Consider the following 23,757-nt stretch of genomic DNA (forward strand, 5'->3'; position numbering starts at 1 on the left):
TATAGTGTTAATATTGCCAACACTCCAAATTAACTTAACTACATCAGGTGAGGCGCTACAACAGACAAATTGTCAAAAGATGGATTGACATTATCGCCTTCTTTTTTACAGGAAAATGTTCAGCTGCAGCCTTGGATGTTCTTGCCAACGTTTTCCGTGATGATCTCTTGCTTCACATCCTCCCTTTGCTGAAGGAACTACTGTTTCATCCTGAATGGGTGATAAAGGAATCGGGAATATTGGTCCTTGGGGCAATTGCTGAAGGCAAGTAGCCAGATTGAAGGTGCAGCAAGTCCAATTTAGTCGAGGTTAAAGTTTGTCTGGACATGTGCTGTAAACCATGATTTGGGAATATGGATATAGGTGATCTCTAGAAGGTAAAAGTATCAAATATTTGTTTATATGTAATTTGAAGTTGGAATGTAATGTTTTTCTATGGAGATATGGTTGCTGAGAGCGAGCACATCCTGATAGATGTGATGAGCTGTTAATATATAATGGGGCTTTATTACAAGGAATCCTGAGATGGATAATTTGTTGTTTTTTTTCCGGAAAAGTAGCTTTAGTAGCAGATTGAATAGAAAGAAAGTAAAGGAATGAAGAATTGAGATGAATGGACTTGATAAGAAGGTCTCAGTGGGATTTTTGTAATCGGTTAGTCCGATAATTGGGTAAATGATTTATGTGGTTTTAAGTGTTTCTTTAGGATCTGTGGGAAGAGGGGTTATTATTCATGATTTGGCTGCGCTTCAAATTACTTGTACTGAATTGTGGCGATTTTAGCCTTTACTCTCCTTACACGACTCACATCCCACTGTTAGGATTTAATACTTAGTTTTGCTTCGTCACCCTGTGTGTCGCATTTTTTTTTCTCATAAGTTCAGAAACTACAAGATGTTCCGTTTCAGTTCATTTCACATGGTGTTAAATTTGAAATTGTTCTCAATTTAACTGGACTGGGGAGGTTGAAATTGAGCAAAAAGTAAAGTGGAATCCTACCTTCATGTAGAACTGTCTGCATAGTTCTCCTCAATGGATTATAGATGTGCTTTTTCAGGCTGTATGCAGGGTATGATCCCGTATCTGCCAGAGCTGATCCCCCACCTTGTCCAGTGTCTATCTGACAAGAAGGCTCTCGTCCGTTCAATCACCTGCTGGACCCTCAGCCGCTATGCACACTGGGTGGTCAGCCAGCCCCCGGACACCTACCTAAAGCCACTGATGACCGAACTGCTGAAAAGAATCCTGGACAGCAACAAGAGGGTTCAGGAAGCTGCCTGCAGGTAAGGCGACAGACTTATTCAATTAAATTAAATTAAGGGTAGATGTTCATGTAGTTTCTGATTCTTGCGTTTCAATAGGCAAAATCACAAGTGTAATTGTAAATTGTATGCAAATTGGTGTATTCTGATATTTGTTGTTTATAATTAACTCTTGCTTATTATCTATTATCTAAAACCTTTTCTAATCTTTTTGTTGTGATTGTAAACTGAAAGGATTTATTTGTCTTAAATATCGTTTTGGGAGAGGGCCTCCTGAGTGGCTCAGGTGATAAAGGTGTTTGTCTGAGTGCATGTTGAGCCCTGTGATCATAGTTTTGAGTCTTGGTCATGTCACTAGCCAGTTGCAACCAGGATCACCCAAAGAGCCACGCAGCGTGTCTAGGCTGAGACTTGGTTGCCAGGAACCTCTCGGTTTTTCCTCTGTGGCCTCCTGGATGCATGCAGGCAAATGGTGCCATCAGTGAGAAATGTACTTGTCCTCCATTTGTCACTTAATCTACTGCATGGGACCGTTCTGTTTGTGACATCTTAAAAGACAAACAGCTCAGAAGTGGGATGGTTGGTGGAGTCTCCTCCCCACTGATAGCTGATGTGTGGTGAGCATTCTGGGGCACTATGGCTGCCGTCGCATCATCCAGGTGGATGCTGCACATTGGTGGTGGTGGAGGGGAAGTCCCTATTACCTGTAAAGCGCTTTGAGTGGATTGTCCAGAAAAGCACTATATAAGTGTAAGCAATTATTACTTCCTTGTTCTCTCCCGAGTTCCGTTGCAAGATTCATAGCTACATGCCAAGATGTGGAAAGCTCACAGCCGTCTCTTCCAGTTCTGCTGGGTATTAGAGAAATAATTGCCAATTCTAGTTGGATATAAAACATCTTTTAGAATTGGATTAAAGAGAGCCATAAAGCTGATGGTTTTTATTAACTTCAGCATTATGCCTGCACCCATCAAATGTTGGAGTTGGAACATAAAAACAGCTATAAATGAAAGAACGCAATTTGGCACTTTTCAAAAAAAGTGCATCCTGTTCTCATTTTTCAAGTACAGTTTCCTGTATTTTCCAGTTGTCTGCTTCATGATTCACTGTAGATTCTGAAGAAATCCACTGCATTGATTTCTCAGTTTTTTGAGGGTATTGAATACTTGCATCAGTTTCCCTTGTAGTCATCTTTGTTCAAGGCTAAAACGGTTTAATACTTTTCCCCATGAGTGTTGGATATTCATTTAAGACCAGGAAGATATCGGTTTGCTTTTCCCTGGGCTAATTCCACAGCTGCAATACTTCATTTGTATTATGGATGAGCATGTTTTATAGCCACATCACTGCCTTTGAAGCCTGATCTTGTCAGATCTCAGGAGCTAAGCAAGCAAGGTGAACGTTTCCCTTTGGACAAGAAATTCCCTGCCAGTCTATATGTATTTTTGCCAATCCATATATTTTTCTGTGTGTATGACTGGGGATGTTGCAGGCGGTTCCATGCTTTGGATTTAGAGGTGGTGGTCGTTTGGCCAATAACAATTTATTCATTTAATGATTTAGCTGGATAGGTCAATTAAATTACAGAAACATCCTGGAAATCTTATGACATTGTTAGTATGAAAGGGGGTGTTAACCTTTGTGTCCTGGCTTATTTCTACATGGGCATGTATACTTGCCTCCCTGTATTTTTAACCATGGTACAAACTGAAGCACACTCACTTCTCTGCCTGCTCTGCTGTGTAGTGAGCCTGCTAGTACATAATTGCTGGTCACCCAGGTGAATGTTACACTTCAGTGGTCGTTTAAGTGGCCCGCCTGAATGTGAAATGCTTTGGAATCCTTCGTATTGAAATCATCACAGAAATGTAAGTGATTTATTTTTGATGTTGGGTATATGACCAGATTTGAAGTATCAGTTAATTTAGGGGTTCTTTGGCAGCCTTTGGAGTTTACTTTGTGGTTTTTATAGTGTTGGTAAAATGTGAATTTAGGTAGTTTACTATTCATACAAAAGCCTAGGGTGATTGACATAAATTTGGATGGCCAGTGACCGTAACAAAGATCCCTATGGTATTCCACTAATTATATCACCTCTTATCTGTGCTGTGTTCTATCCATTAACCAGATCTCAAGTCAAACATACATCATTTTGAATGCCAACTGCTGCATGTAATTTGATATTTTATGAGGAGCTTTATCAGACGCCTTCTGAAAATCTGAACGCCATATCTTGTATATGCATCTGTTTATCCAGAACTGCTATTGCTTCTTCAAAGAACTCTTAACAACTTTTTAAACAAGGCCTAGTTTCTCTAAGCCCATGTGATTTTGATCTCGAATTCTGTTACCACAGTATATCCTCTGCTTTAGGTCTAGTTATCCTTGTAGGGATGAAATTGAAAAGGAAAATCAGCTAGTCTAGTCACACAGCAGTTACCTCTGTTACCAATATAAAAGAGAATAAAGCTGTGATCTTTTTTTACAATTATTTTTCTGGTTTGCTGACCCAAAAATAAAAGCTTAAAACATATTAAAAACGTATAATTTTTGCCATTACCGTATGTAATGAAGCAATAATGTTATACTGGAGTGCAGGACACGCTGAGCAGCAGCCACTGTCTTCTAATGTATTTAATTTTTATGGGAAGAAATGTCATTTGTGAAATCGGACAAGAATGCTCTTCTTGGATTCCGTTGCTCCTTGACTACTAATGATGTCTGAAAAGCTCGTAATGGCCATTATAGTTGCCGAGGTAAGCCAACAACCATTTATTTGTATGTGCCACAACATGTGAGAGCACTTAAGAATAGATGAAACCCCCAGAAGCTCAGCGAGCCTTGAAAGTTTAATGTGTTCCTGATGTCTCGACTGTTTGACCTTCCGTCAGGAACATTTTCATTTGCTTCATCGCACCCGGTCAGCCTTTGAAAACTCCTGTTTAATCCCGGGATGCATGTTTTGAAGTTATTTTCAAAACGTCAGTCTGCTGCTTTATTGCTTTGCACAACTGTTTTTTGGGTTGATTTTTTTTATGGTGAATATTTGGATTTTGATTCTAGTATTATGCAAACAACAGCAGTGTGCTATAAAGTTATTTTTTTCAGAGCCAGCTGCGTCCTATCCCACTTTTGACCTTATAAACTAATTACAGTGTGGCATAAGGTACATGTAACATTGTTGGGTTAATTTTGTGTTCAGGGGGTGTGCTGTTATACAGATGTTTTAGATGCGTTTAACTTTCGCATTTGGTTTGCACTTTGCATCTAGGAGCTTAAAAACACCATGTGGTTTAGCTCTATTGTTACTTTGCAGACTATTGTTTGTGGATGCTTTCTACACATTCTTTGGAACCATTTTGTCACAAGTTGAATTTAGTCAGATACGTGATAGTCTGGGGTCTTTAATTAAACATTCAACATTGTCGACTATTAGTTTGTCTTTTTTATCATGGCCTTAAAACCCCACCTCAGTAACCCTACCTACACGTAATAGTAGGGTGTAATGATAAGGTTTGTAAAGCAGTCTTCTTGAAAGGCTAATGCAATAATGAATTATAAACTATAAAGTAAATTAAACTACATGAATTAAGATATGGGATTCAGTATTTTTTAGATCAAGAATTTAAATGAAGGCTAGGACATTTGAGAAATAAAAACCTAAAGATTACAGTATGTTCTTGTTTTGTAGGTTTGTGGTAGAAGGCATGTTGTAACATCCAATATTAAAGTTTTTGCCAGAAAGTAGAATGGGATGGTACAAGACTATATCCAATAAAAGCTGTGTCAGCTGAAGAGGCTGATCCAGAAATACCTTGGTAGAGAAGGGAGTTCATTCTCAAAAGACGACTTTTCATATTTCAAGTAAATGGGCCTAAAATCTGATTTTACAAGTAGTCAATTATAGCATGCAGCCTGTTATGGCATTGCAATATTGGGATGTTTATTGGCAAAACCCTTTAAACCTGAAGTAGTATTCTGTAACATGGCTCATTTGTTTGTCATCAAAGCCTGATTTTGTTTTGTTCTGTGCTTCATCTTCAGTGCCTTTGCAACACTTGAGGAAGAGGCGTGCACAGAGTTGGTGCCCTACCTCGCTTATATACTGGACACCCTTGTGTTCGCATTTAGCAAGTACCAGCACAAGAACCTGCTCATCCTGTACGATGCGATAGGGACCTTAGCGGATTCCGTTGGGCACCATCTGAACAAACCGGTAAAGCACGAATGCTTCCCTCTGCAATCTTTTTTTGCACTGCACAATTAATAACTTGTTTTCTAAAAAAGGGAAAAAAATAATTAGGGAAGGTCACCAAAGGTTTATTAGTCTTGATTCCAGTTGAATTAATTAGGTTTATTCCTTAATTCCCTTCTAATTGGAAAAATAAATCTTTGAGAGTCTTGTACTGATAATTATTTTTATTTCCATAAGCATGTACAGCATCTGCAATGAGGTATATTTTTGTCTTTAGGAGTATATCCAGATGCTGATGCCACCCCTGATTCAGAAATGGAACCAGCTGAAGGATGAAGACAAGGACCTGTTCCCTTTACTCGAGGCAAGTGTTCCTTGTAATGGGTATTGAAGGTGAATGCAGGTTATCTCACGACTTCATTTGAATTGTGAGTGTCGGGGTCTCGGTGCTCAGAGCCGTGGGGTTACCAGCCTTTTAACTTGAGTGAGTCCTCAGTTACGCAATTAAGCTCTTCGCTCAGCGGGAACTTTGATTGCCTTTACTGCTGCCACTTTCAGTGCGTTTGATTAAAGATCTGGAACCATATAGACGTGGTGAAACAATTTAGTCAGATGGGATGAATCCTCTCTTTATCTGGTCTTATGTTCTTATCTAGTTTAACAACTATTCCAGTTGACTAGGCCAAAAACCTGTTTAATGAATTGAGTTTGATTGCCTTCACTTTAGTCATCTTAACGGAAACCTAGTCAGGTCTCTAAAGCTACAATCTAACTTGTAACTAAAGCAACAATGATCCAAAAAGGTCAACACATTAAGTAAAAGTACTCACATATTCACTAATATTTTTCATCTCTGCACTTACACTAATGAGGTGCTGTTCTAAGTAATAGGGCATCTTTAAAATTTACTAATTTTAAGTTAGCCTTACCGACTTATTTTTGATTTGAGATCTTTTCTGTCTAAGCTGCAACTTTTATTACACTGTTATTTTTATTTGCAACTCCCTGGATTCAGGGTGTGACATTTTTATTGGATAAGAATACATGCACGGTTCCAGCTGGCTGTATGGTTTCACAGCTGCTTGCAGTGTCTTGTGACATTTTTGTAAATGGCGGTATTGCACTTTTTTTTGTTTTTTCATTATCTCTTAGTTGAACTGAGATATACCTATATACTGTACCATCCTAAGCCTGTTTTCCGTTTTGACTCAGTGAAGCAGTACCAAATAGTTTTTCCTGCATTTTATTTTGAGCTTAGCTTGGATGCAGAATAGTTGGAAAGTAAATGATCAGCCACATCCATAACAAAGAACTGAAAAGGCTTAAATAATTTAAAGTTTTTGACAAAGGTTTAACATTTTTCTCACCTCGAGATTTGTTTTTGTATGAGCCTGTCTCTGATACAGTTGTATGGATGCTTACAAAGCATTAATATACAGTAGGTTCAAGATGAATTCCAAAGGTCATGGGATGAGGTGCAGTAAAAAGGGAACCACGGAGGATGCATACTGTATGTATCCATTACCTCTCCTTAATTTTCAGTGTTTCAGTATTTTAGGAATTGGTGCCACTGCAACTAAAATCTAATAGAATGTGTTGAATCTGTTCAACAAGCAAAAACAGGATCTGTCCAATACCCCATAATCCATAAGAGATCAGTGAAATCTGTTTCTCTTTCATATTATAAACTAATATGTTTTTCTGCAAATCCAGCCTGGTTAATATCTTCTAAGAACAAACGCATAGTGAATTAGGTTTTTTGAGTGCTTGTCCTTGTGTTCCTTGTCTGCAGTGCCTGTCCTCAGTTGCCACTGCCCTGCAGTCTGGCTTCCTCCCATACTGTGAGCCTGTGTACCAGCGATGCGTCAATTTGGTGCAGAAGACCCTAGCACAAGCCATGGCAAGTGTCCCAAATCTTGTACGTCTGGAGAATGTAAAATGAGTTTGAAATAGTGTAAAAACCAATGGAAGTCGGTTGGGCTCGGGGGGCAAAGCAGCGTCTGTCTGGTAATGGCTAATTGCTCTCAATTCAGTAAAAAAAATGATTTGATAGCTAGCTTTTGGCAGGCAATGGAAATTATTGCCTTCATTCCTGTTTGGTACATAAGAGATTTGCACACTTGGTCATCATGAAGCATCAGAAATTTTTATGTTATACCACTTTAAGAATTTATGGTGTAAAGTATGTACTGGTAATCTGATGATGATGCTAATGTAACTTCATATTTTTATGGAAATGTCTGTTAGTACAGCTATGTAATAAACCTGTAAATGCGTACAGCTAATAAAAAGTTGAAAATGTTAACTTGGATATGGTCATTCCCATTATGCCTGTGATTAGTACGCATTTAGTTATAGCGATAGGCTACCTCGACACTAATCAGCAGTTTGTAAAGACTCATTTGATGTTCATCAGGTTAGTATGCTAAGTGGTCCTTGAGAGCTGCAGGCTGCTGGTATTTTCATTTTAAATGACCTATAATGTACTTCATTGAATAAATCAGCTGCTTTAAGTGGTCAAAACTAAATTCTTCCAAGGTTTTAGGAATTGATTGTTTCAGAGAAACCCATAAAACCTTTTAGTTTGTGTCTTTCCAGGATCTGGTCTGCTCTATTGCAGATCTTTCTTAATCATGACTAACAGAGTCGAAGTAATTATGGACCAGTTAAATAATGGATGGATTGACACTGCAGTCAATCCATGGTGCTTAAGAGCCAAGGTAGCTTCAATAGTTTCTACAATAGCTTAATGGGTAACTATTGTGGTTTTCACATGTGTCTACTACTACAAATGTAATGATGTGGTCGTAGTCAGTAGGGGGAGCTCAAATCAGGCTCAGGTTTAAAATAAAGGTTCACCAATGGGAAAGACGATCTCATTTTGAAGGTGTAATCCTCAGTATTTCTCATGTTCCGGATGATATAGGTTTAAAAATGGTGTCAAGATTTTTGTGCCTTTAAGGTTTTAACGAAGATGGAAATTTCTTTTTAACAGTTACACAATGCCCAGCCTGATCAGTACGAAGCTCCAGACAAAGACTTCATGATTGTAGCCCTTGATTTACTCAGTGGCTTAGCCGAAGGTCTCGGAGGAAACATTGAACAGCTTGTGGCACGCAGCAACATTCTCACGTTAATGTACCAGTGTATGCAGGTAATGTAAAGCTTAAAGGTTATCTATTTATTGTTGTAAGGCATGGAGGAGGCTGTTTATCCTTTTTCTTAGCACCTAATTCTGTAATTGTGATGTTTTAGGGAATATTTTCTTTTGAATGAATGCTCAGTCTTTGATTCACAAACAGATTGATCCCAAACCCTGTTGGTAACTCAAGTTCCCAACAGTTTTTCTCATAAGAATACAATTTCCCCACCCACACAACCAGCAGATTTTCCATATTCTCAATCGTACCACTACTTTTTTTAATAATAGCGGTTGGTTTAGTGTGGAAGGTTTTACATATTCCAGAATTCTTTTCGTCCACTTTTTGAACAATTAAAGCCAAGACCAGTACAAGTTGAGAAAGTTTCACCTTTTTATTTTTTTATGATTCTGCTTTCATTTCAAAGGTTATTGTGCATTTTTTTATTTGATACATCTTTATCACATTTCCTTTTCTTGGCATTGGCTATTTAAAAGGCCTGTTGATGCTTAAAATACCAATGAAAGCCACCCTGCCCCTCACTGAGCGACTGTTGTTTTGAACCACATCCCCTCACAATGCTAATGAGCGAGCCTCAGTTTGTCCTCAATATATTCCAAAGGCATTTGGTATTTTGTCATTCTTATTGCTTATGGAGAGAAGGTTGTGTGATATTAGGAAGAAAAGATGTTCCTATCGTGATTGTTTGTACCTTAAGGACTGTGTGTTTTCACATTTATAATTTGTAATGTGAAAGTATAGCTTTTTTGGTGACTTTTTAGTGGAAACAATAATCATACTGACTGATATGGTATACATACAAAGTGCCCAGTTATTGTAAGCACAATTAGAAAGACCTTCTATTTATAAACTGTACACCATATACATCTTTAGTTTGCAGACTGTTGCCTGAATAGAACATAGTAAAAACTGAAGTTGACATATTGTCAGTACACTAATGATAGCATTGGGGCTTACAAGCCTTGGAACCTGCCAGTACATTGGAATGACTGGTTTCTCTTTGACCTCGGGGAAGTTCTCAGTGTAGTGCGGCCCTGATGGCAGAGCTGCAAAGTAACTGACCCATATTTCCGTTGCGTGTTGACTTTTTGAGGCTGTCCTGCCGATAAGCGCACACACGCCCATCCTCTGGTGCTTGGTAGCCTCTCTAGAAATGAGCAGGTTAAATGAGGATACAACTTACTCTCTTGCAATCTTTTTTTTCTTCCCTTTCAGGATAAAATGCCGGAAGTGCGGCAAAGTTCATTTGCCTTGTTGGGTGATTTAACCAAGGCTTGTTTTCAACACGTAAAGCCATGTATTGGTATGTACTTTTTTGACCTTCAATTTGTTTGATGCGACTGTGAGCTGAGATGATTGCAGTTCGGTTTAAGATATTTATCTTGATGCCATTTTCTTTTTTCCTCTCCCCCAGCTGATTTTATGCCTATTCTGGGTACTAATCTTAACCCTGAGTTAATCTCAGTGTGCAACAATGCAACGTGGGCAATTGGAGAGATATCTATACAAATGGGTATGTATGCCACTTTAATGAACTTTCTTTTTAATTATAAATAATTAAATACAATTTAATTAAATTGATATTTATCTATTTAATAGCATCTAATTAGTTTCTACTTTACAGACTCTTAGATGGAATCTGTAAATTTGTGCAGTTGCCATTGTGTGGCAACAGTGTTTCTCTGGCTTTTTATTCACAGTCAGGCTTAGATCTGCTTCTGGGTATAGTCACCATGATTACACTTTGTTTTAATTCTGAAATAGCAAATACTACATATACAGGCAAAGGCTAGTCCCTTTTCTGGTCTCCCCAGACTGGCTGAAATAAACCTCTCCTTTTCTTTTTATGTAAAACAAATCAGCATATTTTCCTAGATTTAGATAGATTCATCTTGTAAACCTTCGAAGATATTTCCAGAAAGTAATACATTTAAAAAATCTACTAGATGCTTTAATATATATATACTCGTAATATGCTGTTCCTATTCTGTTGGTAGCATGTGTGTATAGAACCGTGAGCTAATATGTTGATGTGCTAGGTCTTTTCAAAATGTGGCTTGAGGTTCTCAAAGAATTCCCTACTGTATGAGCTCTGGTGCCCTCCTGTAATAAAGATCGTATCTATATTTTTAATGATAAAAAAGTAAATTTAAATGTTGCTTCTTGCTTTGTTATATCAACCAAGAGAACCTAATGTGTGTTCATACTTGAAGCTTATTGTGAAATTAGGTGCCATTTCATTTTGCCAGCAGAGGGAACCATTGCACCACAGTTGTTAAAAAGTCTCAATTGCCCTGCAGAATTGGAGAGACCTTTGCAGACACTTCCCTCCATAGGGAGGGTAAACGTTTCAAATTTAAATGACATCGGCTGTGCTATTTGTTTAGTTAGCAGTTATTTTTGAGGCACATTTATTTGTCTGCCAGCATTCCTGCTGCACTCCCTGGAACATATTTACACTATATAATTTCATGGGAAGTGCTTGAAGGACTGTTTCATAATATAGCTGTGTGCTATAATGTGGTGTTGTGTCTTTTCTGCCACACATCAGTTAACTGTGTCCTATACATGTCTTAAATGCCTCAAAGCTATACTGTATAAACTAAATATTTCTGAGCACAGTAAAGACTAATGTGCTACATTTTAGGCTAGGTATTCTTCCCTGTGTATTGAAGCCCTAAATTAATCTGTTTTTGGACAAAATGGATACTTCCCCATTTGTGTTCATAATTAAAGTTTATCTACAAATTATCGGTTTTTTTAGTCACTTCTGTTTTAGTTAATTATATTTGGTCCGTGCGGATGGTGTAACAGATGCTTTTTTACTGTTGCATTACATGTATTAAATAGTTTCCATGCCTTTCTGTGCGCAATATTAATCCTGTGCTCTTTCGAGAGCTGGTTTTAATGTCATCTTGTTTCCCATCAGGCGCTGAAATGCAGCCTTACATTCCCATGGTGTTACGCCAACTGGTGGAGATTATTAACAGACCGAATACGCCCAAGACATTATTGGAGAACACAGGTACCACTCAGCAGGGTGTGAGGAGCTAGGGAGTACTGAGGGATGTGTTTATGGTCTTACCGCCAGAGAGGGGAAAATCACAAACTTGATTGCTTCTTAATTCAAAAATCCCAAGCTGCAGTTACAAGCTTCAGGGCTTAATTTGTTATTACAGCGATGCTGAATTCTATAATAAAAACTTTTTTTTTTCTAAATCGTACTGAATAGTGTCAAAACTTAGCTGGATTTGTTTTTCCTCCAAAGAAACTGAAGCTTGTAATTTTGTAGTTTTGGTATTAACTAAACAGGCTGTATTCTGTAAATCATTACAAGGCATTAGCACTGCTTGATGATTTACTGTACGAACTCTTTAATAGTATCAGACAGCAACCTTAGTGTAAATTAGAGTTCCAGAGCATTTAAAACAGATTGGAAAGTGAAGTGCTTTTTTTGTTTGCTTTATAATATGTATATTTGCTGAGCATAAAGATAAAACTAATACATTGCCTGAGGAACAGATTAATCCTTAAAACTCTCATGTAAATGATATGAAGATAGCTTACATAGCACCTTTATCTGCCATTAATTTCCTGTTACACTCTGCTTTTATTTGTGATCCTCACACTTAACAGCTGACACTATGCTCACTGGTGGAAAGAATGGTTGTTCGTTGTTTCCGAAGCTTTTCAATTCCAAGTGGGGGAAAATAAGAGTGGAGTGTAATATGTTAAAACTGTTAAGCTAATATTAGGGCTTAGGTGTGTTCTTGTTTGTTTATTATTTGTTTTATTTACTGTTTTAAATGTGAATGCATATCTGCAAATAGATGTTGAATGTTATTTAGTCAAGGATGGCAAATGTTTAATGCAGGATATCTGATCCCCATTTTCATATCTGGCTAACAAGCCTAAAAAATTGTGATGATTTTCATGGTTTGTGGGGGGAAAAATAATAAATTCAAATAATTGAATTTTTTCATTTCTAACACCTTTCTCCCGCCCCCCAAAGTAAAAACTAAGAACTTTTTCTTAAGATCCTGTATGATTGGCTAGAGTTTTTACACACTATAGTATAGCTCATTTTTACTGATGTAGAAACATTCAGTTTCTTCTGGTATATGAGCTTTTAAGCTACTAGGTACAAGTGTCACCACCATCATCACTGCTACCTCTTGTAGAGCCCAGGTGGAAAAACTGGTATCTTGGCATAAACAAAATATACTACCTCACAGCGTAAGATGGCTGTGGAGAAGAGAGCTGTCAGTAAAATTGTGCTAAGCGCGATAACAAAAGACCATGTTTTGACGACAAGTAAAAATCCATCTCGCCAGATCTCTTTATTTCTGGATCTGAAGGGTTTTAATGCTGATAGCCCTTCACTAAAAGCTGAAGGAAAGACTTGTGCCTAGTCACGCTTAATGCTGTTTTATTGTCTTCACATGGTGGTGGCTACAGTGATGTCACGTTTGAATGCCTCACCAGATCAGTGCATTTGCATCTTTCACAATTTAATTTGACAATGAGAAAACTAAACAAAAGGGATCTGAAAAAAGTGAGCAAAATGTAATGTTACCAGTTGTGTTTTTGGTGAGTAATCAGACTTTAAAATTTTCCCCCTGTACTCTTTGTGCCTGCCCTTTAGCAGTTCATTTTCGGGAATTGCATAGTCCCTTGTTTGCAATCGCTATTTAGAGGAATTCTACAAAGTAAAAACCTACAGTCCCTAACTAGGTTTGAAGAATGAAGCCCTCTTTCAATTCCAACTTGATTTTCAAAAGTGAGTCAAAGAAATGCAGTGCACATGAAAAGCATGATGCCATGATGTGCTCTTAATTCAAAGTGGATCAGTGTATCCTGCAATGAACCTTATTCTAATGAGCATTCATCTGCTTTTTGCATGTTTCATTGGATTGTTCATAAATGCCTGTTTTAATGAGAATGTTGCATAGTTTGTGTCTCTTAAACTTAGGTTTCCCTCCTCTGCTTCATTTGAATCTGCTGGATTTTAGTGTTCTCCATGTAGTTGGCTTGGAGTAATCCTTGAAACCATTTCTTTTTTCTTATGAAAGATTAACCTTTTTGTGAGTTTAAGGGAGAAAACTGAGAAAGTGCACTATCTTGATTCAAGTTAGATCTGCTTGCTTGGCAGTTTACTTTTAACACCTTTAAATTAATGTGTTCTTTTTTAGGACTGGGATGCATGGATATTTCCGTTATATAACAACCGACATCAGGGAATAAAAAATTAAAATCTGATAAGGCTGCAGGTTGCTATTACATAGGAGTAGAAGAAAACCACCCTAGATCACACGTTTAATGCTAAGATGTGAACAGCAGCTGCCTGTGAACAATAAAGCCTTACATGTTTAAGGCATTTGGGACCCATGACCTTATGTACCATCCAGAAATGTTGGCTTTAGTTTACAGCTGCGTTTTCAAGTGTTCTCCCTTAAATGTTTTGTTTGTTTTTAGAGTATCATATTTTACATCCCCCTTAGACTGGGGTAGTAATAATCAGCACTAGTGAAATCTTATGTTTATTATCATACACAGATTCTGTTGATTTCTGTTTCTGAGTTATTTGTTGTTTTTTTCTTTATTTTTTCTCCTCCCCCTCATTTGCTCATGTCTTGGTTGGCGTTTGGTGGTGTATAACCGTGATTGCGTTACCTTAGCAATAACAATTGGTCGTCTTGGTTACGTTTGTCCTCAAGAGGTGGCACCCATGCTACAGCAGTTTATAAGACCCTGGTGTGTATTATTCAATCTTTTATTTAATTCATTTCCTCTTCACTCTCTCTTTTTAGAGCTCTCTGTTTCTTGCTCTCTCTCACTCTTTTAAAAAGCTATTTTCAGTTTGAGAGTCACAGTCCTTAATCATTGTCAACCATGTGACTAATCTTGTCCTTTTTAGGTCTGTGATTTTCCTCAGTAGCACATTCATGTATATATTGATTTTTTTTTTGTTGTCGTTATTGTCGCTAACAACTAATTAATGCATGGGATAAGATTGTCACATGCTTGCTGGTTCGAAAAGGCTTGTTAATATGCCAAAAAGAGCACAATCAGTCCACCAGAATAATTTGTGGTGCATGTGTCTATCTCAGAATGCTCCAAACCTGCATTACTGTAATATTAAAAGTGGTATACATAAGGTGCTATTAGTTAATGACTTAAGGTTATGTTTATATCAGTAGGCATTGATTTCAGCAAATCTGCCAGTTTAGCAATAAATATATTATTGTTATTGCTCATACTGGCTCTTTGGGCTTCTGAACTGAAACAGTACAAGCCCATATATATGCTTTATAATGTGCATGTCTATAAAATGTAATATGGTGGGTATTGCTTTAGATGTCCACGAAAGCTAATGCATTTTTCTCACCAACATTAGTCAACTTTCCAAAATACTAATATCAAGCTCTTCAGTTACATGCATCCTTATTACAGTTAAGACATTCAATTCTTTTCTTTCAAGCTGGTTTCTTACTCAAATTGTAGTCATAAAATATACATCTCATAATGGCCTTATTCACTTTACCAGATTTGACTGATGTATATTTAAATGTTTCAGTGTGAAGGCAGTACATAGATTTACCACTATCCTTATGGGTTCTGTTGCTACATTAAGTGACTTTATTATTTACAATAAAGACAGTTGTTAAGAGTATTTTTTCTAAAATAGTTGTGAGGAGACCATAGTCCTCTTATTACTTTTACTGCCTTCATTTTAGCATCAAATGTATCTCACATTGATAGTGTTAACCTACAGTAAACTGATTAGTTTTTGAAGTATTCACATATGGCACTGAATGTTTAAAATGTACTCCCTCCATTTGTCCTGCAGCTCAGATAGCTGCAGACAAGGTTAGGTATGGATAGATCACATGGCCTTGTGGCAATGGGATGAAATACTCAGTGCGCTGTTAAAGCTGCATCAGAAACTGATGAATGCCTGTAGCCTTCTTCACTTAAACTTGGCATGCCTTCTCTTTCAAAACACTTAAGATGCAATTGCCAGTGCTGCTCCTTAGATTTAACACTGGACACAGGAACTGGGATATTAAAGTCAGGTTTTCTTAAATCCAGTCTTAAATCCTCTTAGGTCCTGTCATTATTTGCTGTAACAGTGAGTATATTTCATGTTTCAACATACAACTATATGTATTACTGTATGCAATGTACATTTAATAGCTTTCTTGCACAGATGCAGGTAATGGCATTGTTCAAATGCTTTTGGATGTGTTGTGGCTTATAGAATATATTATAAGCCCCCAGTCCCCAAGCAATGCAAAATACTTGTATTATAGTGTAAAGGAAGTTTACAAATATGCACTATTATGTAACCAGTTTCAATGAATGAAGATCTCTATATGCCTTACAAACACAATTTGTAAAGTGCATAAGGCCCAGCATTGTTGTAGCAATTATACTGTGAAAAGAACAGCACATTGTGTGATAAATCAGAAAAAGTCAAGGTACTGTGTTCTATTATTTTAAAATAAAAACCCACATTTGTGGACGTTATGCTTTCAGTGCCTTAGAGCAGCCATGCAAAGATCTCTCAAAGAGAAATGTCTGCCTCTTTAAATGTATTCATTTTCCAATTTAACAGGTGTACTTCACTGCGTAATATAAGAGACAATGAAGAAAAAGACTCAGCATTCCGGGGAATCTGCACTATGATCAGTGTCAACCCTGGAGGAGTTGTACAGGTGATAACCCCAATTCTACATGGAAGATCTTTCCCTCTTTCAAGTCAAGGCACATGAAGCACTCTCTAAGAACTATGAGCTACTATCAATGGAAAATAATTATCGACATGGATCAATTAGGCAGCAACCTGGAAAAGCTATTGCTTCCTCATAGTAACCTTGCAGCAAGTATTCTCAACATTAATTTTCTTCAGCATAGTTTGTTTTTACCTTGGTTGCATTTTGTTTTTACCTTTGATTTGAATTACATGGAGGTAATTTTGGTAGACAAGGAAACTTGTTTCTTATGACTGTGAACAAACTGTCTTTGAGGGCCAATGCAGATCCGTTTACCTTTCAGGATTTTATATTCTTCTGTGATGCAGTGGCCTCGTGGGTTAGCCCTAAGGATGACCTGCGAGAGATGTTCTGCAAGGTAACCATTTCTATAAATGTGTGTTCTGGGTGCCTATGTTTAACTGAATGCAGGAAATTACGTTTTGGGATTCCGTATCTACTTTAGGAAATAAAATACAATGCAATTTCTATAAGGATGGATTTAACACTTCTACAATTATATCCCAATCTTGTTGTTCCTAGATCTATCCTTTAAAGCCAAAGGATTCACTTAAAATGGTCATAGCCCTATTATAATGGGCCAGTTCAGATCATATACTTTTTTGAGGGGCTTTTGTTTTCATAGCGGGGTTGAGACTTGAAACCAGCCAACTGTGTTAGGAAAATTAACTTTGGTCTCTACCTATTAAACTCTTTTTCTGCACAGTATAGAGATTAAACGTATTATAAAAACAATATTAAATTATAGATGCTATGTGTTGAGTCATTATTTGAGTTTATCATTCACATGCAAACATCAAAAGGATTTAGTGTTATTGCAAAATGCTTTTGATTTGAAGGCAAACAGCGTATTAATATAATATATGCAGCTGCTGATCGGGCTGCATTTTCCTTAAACTGTCACATGGGAAATAGTTTTTAACCTGATCACCTTAAAATTGTAAAAAAAACTGCACAGTGTATTCAGGATTTTCATCTTATCTTTTGATCTAGTTGAAACATCTGCAAATCTCACCTTGTAGTTACCCCATTTTTAATAGATTTTAAAAAAGAATTTAGGAAAAACTCTCTATACTAGGCACTGGTTACGCTACAAATATCAGGGCCCACTATGCATTTCCCTTAGAATTGTTTCGTTCATTCTTAAACGGTGACAAGTAGCTGTGCTCCTATCCCATGCATGGGAAATCGGTTTGAAAGGTGACTGGTGTAATTAAAAAAATAATAATCTGGTTCAAATTCTGTTGTCCTCATGGCTCCTACCAGAAATGTGAAATTTCTGTTAAATTTCAGATCCTCCATGGATTCAAAAACCAGGTGGGAGATGAGAACTGGAGGCGATTCTCTGATCAGTTTCCCCTTCCTCTGAAGGAGCGCCTTGCAGCCTATTATGGAGTATAACAGCTTGTGCTGTAGGATGCAGGCCTGTAATTGGGGTAGGCCTCAATATTCTGCATTTATTTGATTAATTTGTAAGATTACCAGTCTCTCTTAGCTTTGCTAGAAGCAATGTTTACTTACTTGTCTTGCCCACCAGTATTCATGTCCCAGGACGAAAGTCTTTGGGGGGGTATCTTGTAGGAAGTGCATGCTGTAGTACTCTGTTAAATTCTTGTAGGCTAATTCTGTATCCCCTCACTTGAAGCTTTAAATCCCTAACCTCCAGATCTCTCATATTTAATCCTTCGTGAATTAGTGTTTGCCAAATGGAATTTCTACTTTGGCTAAGAGGAAATTGAAATACTGATCTTCACAGTTCTTTAAGGCTAAAGTATAATTCATTTTCTAAATTGTATTACAATAACCTGAATGTAGTAGAATGTAATGATTATGAGCTAAATTCTGCTACAAATTGCAATCAAGTATTTGATTTCATATATGTTGATTGTAGAGCCCATTGGCCTACTCATAGAATTCAGACTGTTAATAAGTAAAAATCTATGCTATAGAATTCACTTGGGGTGGCGAGTAGAGGACATGTTTTTTTTTCCTCATGCCATGACAATGCTCAGTGATCTCTTGTGTTTCTGTTTTACAGGTCTTTCACTGTGGGAGACAACGGGGAACCTCTGTACCCAGGGAAAATGTTACCCTTTACTGGGGGGAAGGGTAGGCCAGTGGGGGGGACTCAGTATGATCCCGACCCTACTGGGCGGGGTGGGAGGGAGGTGTTAGCCGACGCACTGTTCTGTGGACAGGGGGAATCGGAAACACTCGGAAACAACTCAATCAGAAATGAAGTAACCGAAGACATTTGGTCCAATTCTATAGCACATTTCTACTAACAGAAATAGCAAACCAAACCTCGGGGACACCTTTGAAAATTTTTTGTAGTGAATACTGGCTTTAAACTACAGGAGGAGTGCAGAGTAAGGCAGTTTAGCACAGTTAATGTCAAAGATGGGGTTTTGAAACAGTATTGGTTGAGCTTAAACCTAAAGACATAGGCATGGGGGACATTCTAGACAATTGCATGATGAAGAATATACTAAATGAAGTTAGAACTGTTTCTCAGCTATCCTTGTTCATGTGCGTCATCAGTGGGCTCCTGCTAACAAATAATAGTAGATGGTGAGAGAATAATTGCTAAGTTTAACGTATTAATGACCAACATCCTAGCAAAAAGCCTAAGCCTAAAAGATAAGTCAGTTCTCTCTCTACTTTTGCATATCATGGGCATATCTTCTTTTCAACTTCAAAAATACTAAATATTTTGGGATCTAAGACTAGTAGTACTGCCCTTTTTAAGATTTTATTTGGCCAGGATTGTCAACAAATGAAATGTACACTAATACACATTTGATTTTCATTGCAGTTGGAAGTCATTTTATGGCAAACGTAGCATGCTTGCATTGAGAGTGGGGATGGTATACATTAAGTAATTTGTTGCACCGGTTTTGTGTTTCATTTGAATGATGCATAGCCCTGTATTACAAATCTTCAGTTTTTATTTGCAGTAGAGCTTTTACTTTTCTGTTAAGGATAGGTTTAAGTCCAGTAGTTATGATAAGGCCTTGAAATATCTTTAGGATTCATTAGGATTAAGATTGATAATAGTAGTGTCTGTAACCTGCACATTGTGGGAAGCCAATATACTTGTGCAAACTTTGCTTCTGTGCTGTCAATGTGATGTGCTTTCTGCATGGACATTAACTAGTGAATTTACCAGATATTCTGAGACTATAAGAGCCATGTGGTTAGTGAAACTGTTAAAGGGCTGTGTTCAACATTTGGCATTAATGACAATTGTAAAAGATCATGACATTTGTTGTTCTTGGGTGTTAATCCCCACTCAAGTTTTTGTTCTTTTTTTTTTTTGTTCAGAGCATGATCTTAAAGATGCTTATGATTCTTTTTTAATGGATATACCAAGCAGGGTACTCTGAAACTTGATCTGCGCATGTTGGTGGCCCTTTTGTACCCTAGCTAGGTGAAGGGGTACAACAGAGAGGATGAATGATGGATTATGATGATCTTTACCCATTTCATTTGTTTGGCTTTTTTTTTTCTCCAGTTATTTCCATTCAATAATAAACCCTTGCTTATTTAACCTTTCCCTTCCCCTTAATGTGTATTTTTTACATTGTTTCATACTGTGAATCTGGGACAAAATTGATTTGGTACTCTTGATTTTATTTTACTCTTCAAAGTGCAAGTCGTCTTGAACTCTTAGATTGCCTGACTGTATCCCATGATGAATATGGGGGGGGTGACTAGAAAAAAATCCCATTTGCTCTGCTGGACGGAGCTCGGCCTTCAGTACTTTTTGTTTCTCTTGAGGGGCGCGCACACACACGCGTGCGCACACACGCAATTCTAAAGCCATAGCATCTTTTTGCAGCTGAAAAATATCCATTGCTTATGTCAGATTCTCATGTTTGACAGATCTTTGCATGTTCTCATTTTGTGTGCAAGTGGTGAATGGTATGAATTATTGCACTGTGTTAGATTATGCATGTGAGAAGAATGTTTCTTGTGATTCATTTGGAACCTTTTTTTTATTAGCTTCTGACGCTTGAGCGCATGCTGGTCTTTACACATTCCTCGTTTGTGTCCACAACTGATGAAGCATTATGCCCTGACCTGTCAGTGGTGCATTTTTAAATACATGAAGGCAAAGCCTAACACTAACACCCGAAGAAGGCTCTACAGATGCAACATTTTTGCATTTCACCTTTTTTCATTTCATTGTGGAATTGACCTTGTTTTTCTGCCCACACGCGCACACAGCTCCTCACTCAAAAGCCTGACACTAATGCATAATGATGCTTCTTTCTTTGTTGTAAGCATGGCTGCCCTGTGTAGCTACTAATTTTGTAATCAAGCTCTTAAAACAGTTGCTATTGCTTTAACCCTTGTTTAATTTTTTCCGAAGCTGCTTCTTAAAGTTCCCCCAAAAGCGTGTGAGGAAAAGCTAATTTGGTTCTCAACTAGTAACTTGGGTGTTGATAACGTTTTTGCTTTTATACCTATTCAGACACCTTAGACACAAAGTCAGATCGTTGCATCATTATTGATGATCACTTGCCATCTTAAAAACCTGCTTTAGTTGTGCAGATGCCATTATTGGGGCAGGGTTTCAGTCTTCTTCTAGCAGTAATAGTGTCTGTTGCCCTTGCCCTGATCCTATTTGCTGATCATAGAAAAAAATCAGTATTTAAAGCAAAAATGAGAAAAGGGTCTCCTTAGCTAAAAAAATTCCTGAATTGCAAAACAACTAGCAATGATTGATTGACTACTTGAGTTTTGTTTTGTCCCCATACGCCATATTTTTCATCTGCTCTGTATAATTAACTGCGAAATGAAAACAAAACAGATTGGGTTAAAAAAATAAGAAAACATCATGGGATATATGAAGCACATGTGTCTGTGTGGTTTTCACGTTTCTCTGTTGCGTGAATGTTTCTGAAGTCGTGATACCTTTGTCTTGTCACATTCCAGCTTTATTTGGCATGCTGAAAGCACGGCTTAATTCGTCTGCTCTGTACACACTGAATTAAATGCTGTTCGTGTGCTGTCTTACAGAAATGGCCGCTGCTAAGTGATAATGTAGTTTTCTACTTGAATATTTTTATGTTGTAGAAACCTCAGGAGGTCAGTTTACTGTTTTATATATGCCTTTTTTCCATTTGAGCTTCCCTTTTGAAGGATTCTAACAATGGACAAAAAGGAAACTCCTCTTCAACCCTACCATTATACAAATTTTCATAAGGGTGTACATTTGGCTAATATTGTAGTCACGTCGGGGGGGGGATGACATTTGTGTTTTTAGAATCATGATAATGTTAAGACAAATGTGATAACGCTTTAAGGGTTGCAAATGATAACTATAAATGCCTAACAAGTTAGATTTAAATTGTCAAGAAGATGCATTGGAGCAGTCTGGTTTTTATTAAGTTGAATGAATCAGTAATCAGTTACTGCTATGTTGGTAACACTGTTAATGCTCTGTTAATCTATTATGCATTTCAAAAAGTACTTTATTGGAATTTGCCATTCCTCAATCTTAAAACGTTAACAATAATTCCTTGTGGGTTGTAATAACGTTATAATACACTCTTAAACTCTTAACTGGGTGTAGGACTTTCACACCCTGGAATGTGCGTAATAACCAGCTGAAAATTATTTTATGGCACATAATGAAAAACAGAATTGCAAGAGGTCTAAATTTAAAGCGATGGATTGATCAGCTACATTCAAACCAACACAACAGGGCTTTTGTGCTGTTTCTTCAATTACCGCACTCACTGTGCTTGCAAATTAATTCTTTGGAAAGAGTAATTTACTGGTCAGGGTGGTATATTAAATAAAGCACTTTGCATTGAATACTTCTAATAGCAGCTGGGGTCGAAGAAGAGTTTGCCTTTCATAGTGATGATGATAAAGCTTTAGGAAACTCGGCCAAGTTTCTGAATACCATAAATAGCATCAACTACTGTAATGTTAGAATGTTTCCTTCAAAAACATCCTCCAGCAAACCTCTCTTAGCTGTGTATACTTGACTAATATTTCTTGAAGTCTGCCTTCACACTTACGCTAACATGAGAGAACTTCATTTTGAATAGAAATATGGTTTTAATTTTTGATAAGCTGCTGAATTTTAAAGTTTTTTGGGGCCACCAAATATTTTGGATCATGCAAAGAATATATATTGTACTGTAGTAATTTTGTATTGACATTTGTATGATGTAGTAATAGATGTGAATGTTAATCACTGCTTGGATCTGTACATTGTTGAAAATAAATTGTTTACATAAACGTTTGGAACTGTCTGGTATTATTTGTCATTTGCCATTAAATAGAACCAAGAATGCTTCAGACGGCTACAATGGGTACACCATTGAAACCTGATTCTTGGTCCGCTTTCATGTCACACAGATAAACGTCACTACTGAGTCATGCATTTACATAGGTGACTTAATTTCCCTTTGCATTTTAAAACTCACTTCTGTTGGCCTAAACCCTTATCATACTAAATATACTTTTTTTTATTTTGTATAGTGTACCTTCTAATGTTAGGTCTGCTCTAGTGAGATCATTAAGAGGAAAACTTTGGGTTGCAAAAGACAATGTGGCAGTATTTGCCCTGCCACATCAACAGCAAGAAAAGGAATGTATAATGATATAAAACCAGGAGGTTTTCTTCACTACTTGCCAGTGAACATCCTGATCTTGTGACATGATATTGAATGAGAATGATATGCAGTGGTCCTTGTTTAAAACTGAAACGGTCACAAAAGTTGATTACTTTTTCCATATATTTTAACAAAGCACAGCTCTGCAGTTCTCTCAAAACCTGTAAGCCAATACTCTTCTTTTTTTCATGGTAGCCACATTTTTTGGATACAGATTATATTGTATTAAATGGCACAATTTCCGTTTGTATTTAACACTTTTGTTAACATGGCAAGAAAGAACAGGACTAAATTGGTTGTTTTCTTGGGAACCCTACCACACTGGGCAAAACTGATCAACACAATGTGTGGGTGAGGACATGGTGTGCAAAAGAAGATTCTAGTTCTATGAACTCCTGGAAATCATTCCATAGCAAAGAGATGGACTCTTGGCACCAAAAAACAACCAAAGAAATCCAGAACTAGAATAGAGAGAAAAAAACGTTAATTTGAAAGGGAAGTTCAATGGGGATTAAAGACCACAGGAGAAACAGAAGTTCTAAGTAAATGATCTGGTCATGAGTTTATACCTGAATGCTGGGAGTATCAGAAACGAATTTGAAGGTATATAAGCACTTAATTATGAATCACAGAAACATGGCTAACCGAAAGTGGAGAGGAATGTAAGAGGAGTAAATACACTCTGACCTGGAGAAAGGAAAGATAAGTGTGGGTGGTGTATCTAAAAAA

At 37.3% G+C, this 23,757-nt stretch overlaps 1 protein-coding gene across 2 annotated transcripts in view; it reads left to right on the forward strand.

The window, feature by feature from the left end:
* Positions 1–22,651, forward strand: part of tnpo1 (transportin 1) — a 57,736-nt gene extending 35,085 nt beyond the window's left edge. The window contains exons 12-25 of one of the 2 annotated variants that reach the window (XM_006627101.3): positions 112–264; positions 1,058–1,283; positions 5,307–5,478; positions 5,735–5,821; positions 7,250–7,357; positions 8,453–8,611; positions 9,834–9,921; positions 10,033–10,131; positions 11,548–11,643; positions 14,297–14,372; positions 16,237–16,336; positions 16,677–16,751; positions 17,687–17,829; positions 18,432–22,651. In XM_006627101.3, the coding sequence (XP_006627164.2) occupies positions 112–264; positions 1,058–1,283; positions 5,307–5,478; positions 5,735–5,821; positions 7,250–7,357; positions 8,453–8,611; positions 9,834–9,921; positions 10,033–10,131; positions 11,548–11,643; positions 14,297–14,372; positions 16,237–16,336; positions 16,677–16,751; positions 17,687–17,794 (1,547 nt within the window). In that variant the 3' untranslated portion in view covers positions 17,795–17,829; positions 18,432–22,651. Of the gene's footprint in view, positions 1–111; positions 265–1,057; positions 1,284–5,306; positions 5,479–5,734; positions 5,822–7,249; positions 7,358–8,452; positions 8,612–9,833; positions 9,922–10,032; positions 10,132–11,547; positions 11,644–14,296; positions 14,373–16,236; positions 16,337–16,676; positions 16,752–17,686; positions 17,830–18,431 lie in introns of those variants that run through there. The other variant, XM_069187054.1, reaches the window with a different exon arrangement.
* Positions 22,652–23,757: the final 1,106 nt, after the last annotated feature.

The sequence above is a fragment of the Lepisosteus oculatus genome, chromosome 3 (genome assembly GCF_040954835.1).
Source record: "Lepisosteus oculatus isolate fLepOcu1 chromosome 3, fLepOcu1.hap2, whole genome shotgun sequence".
In the NCBI taxonomy this organism is placed as follows: Eukaryota; Metazoa; Chordata; class Actinopteri; order Semionotiformes; family Lepisosteidae; genus Lepisosteus; species Lepisosteus oculatus.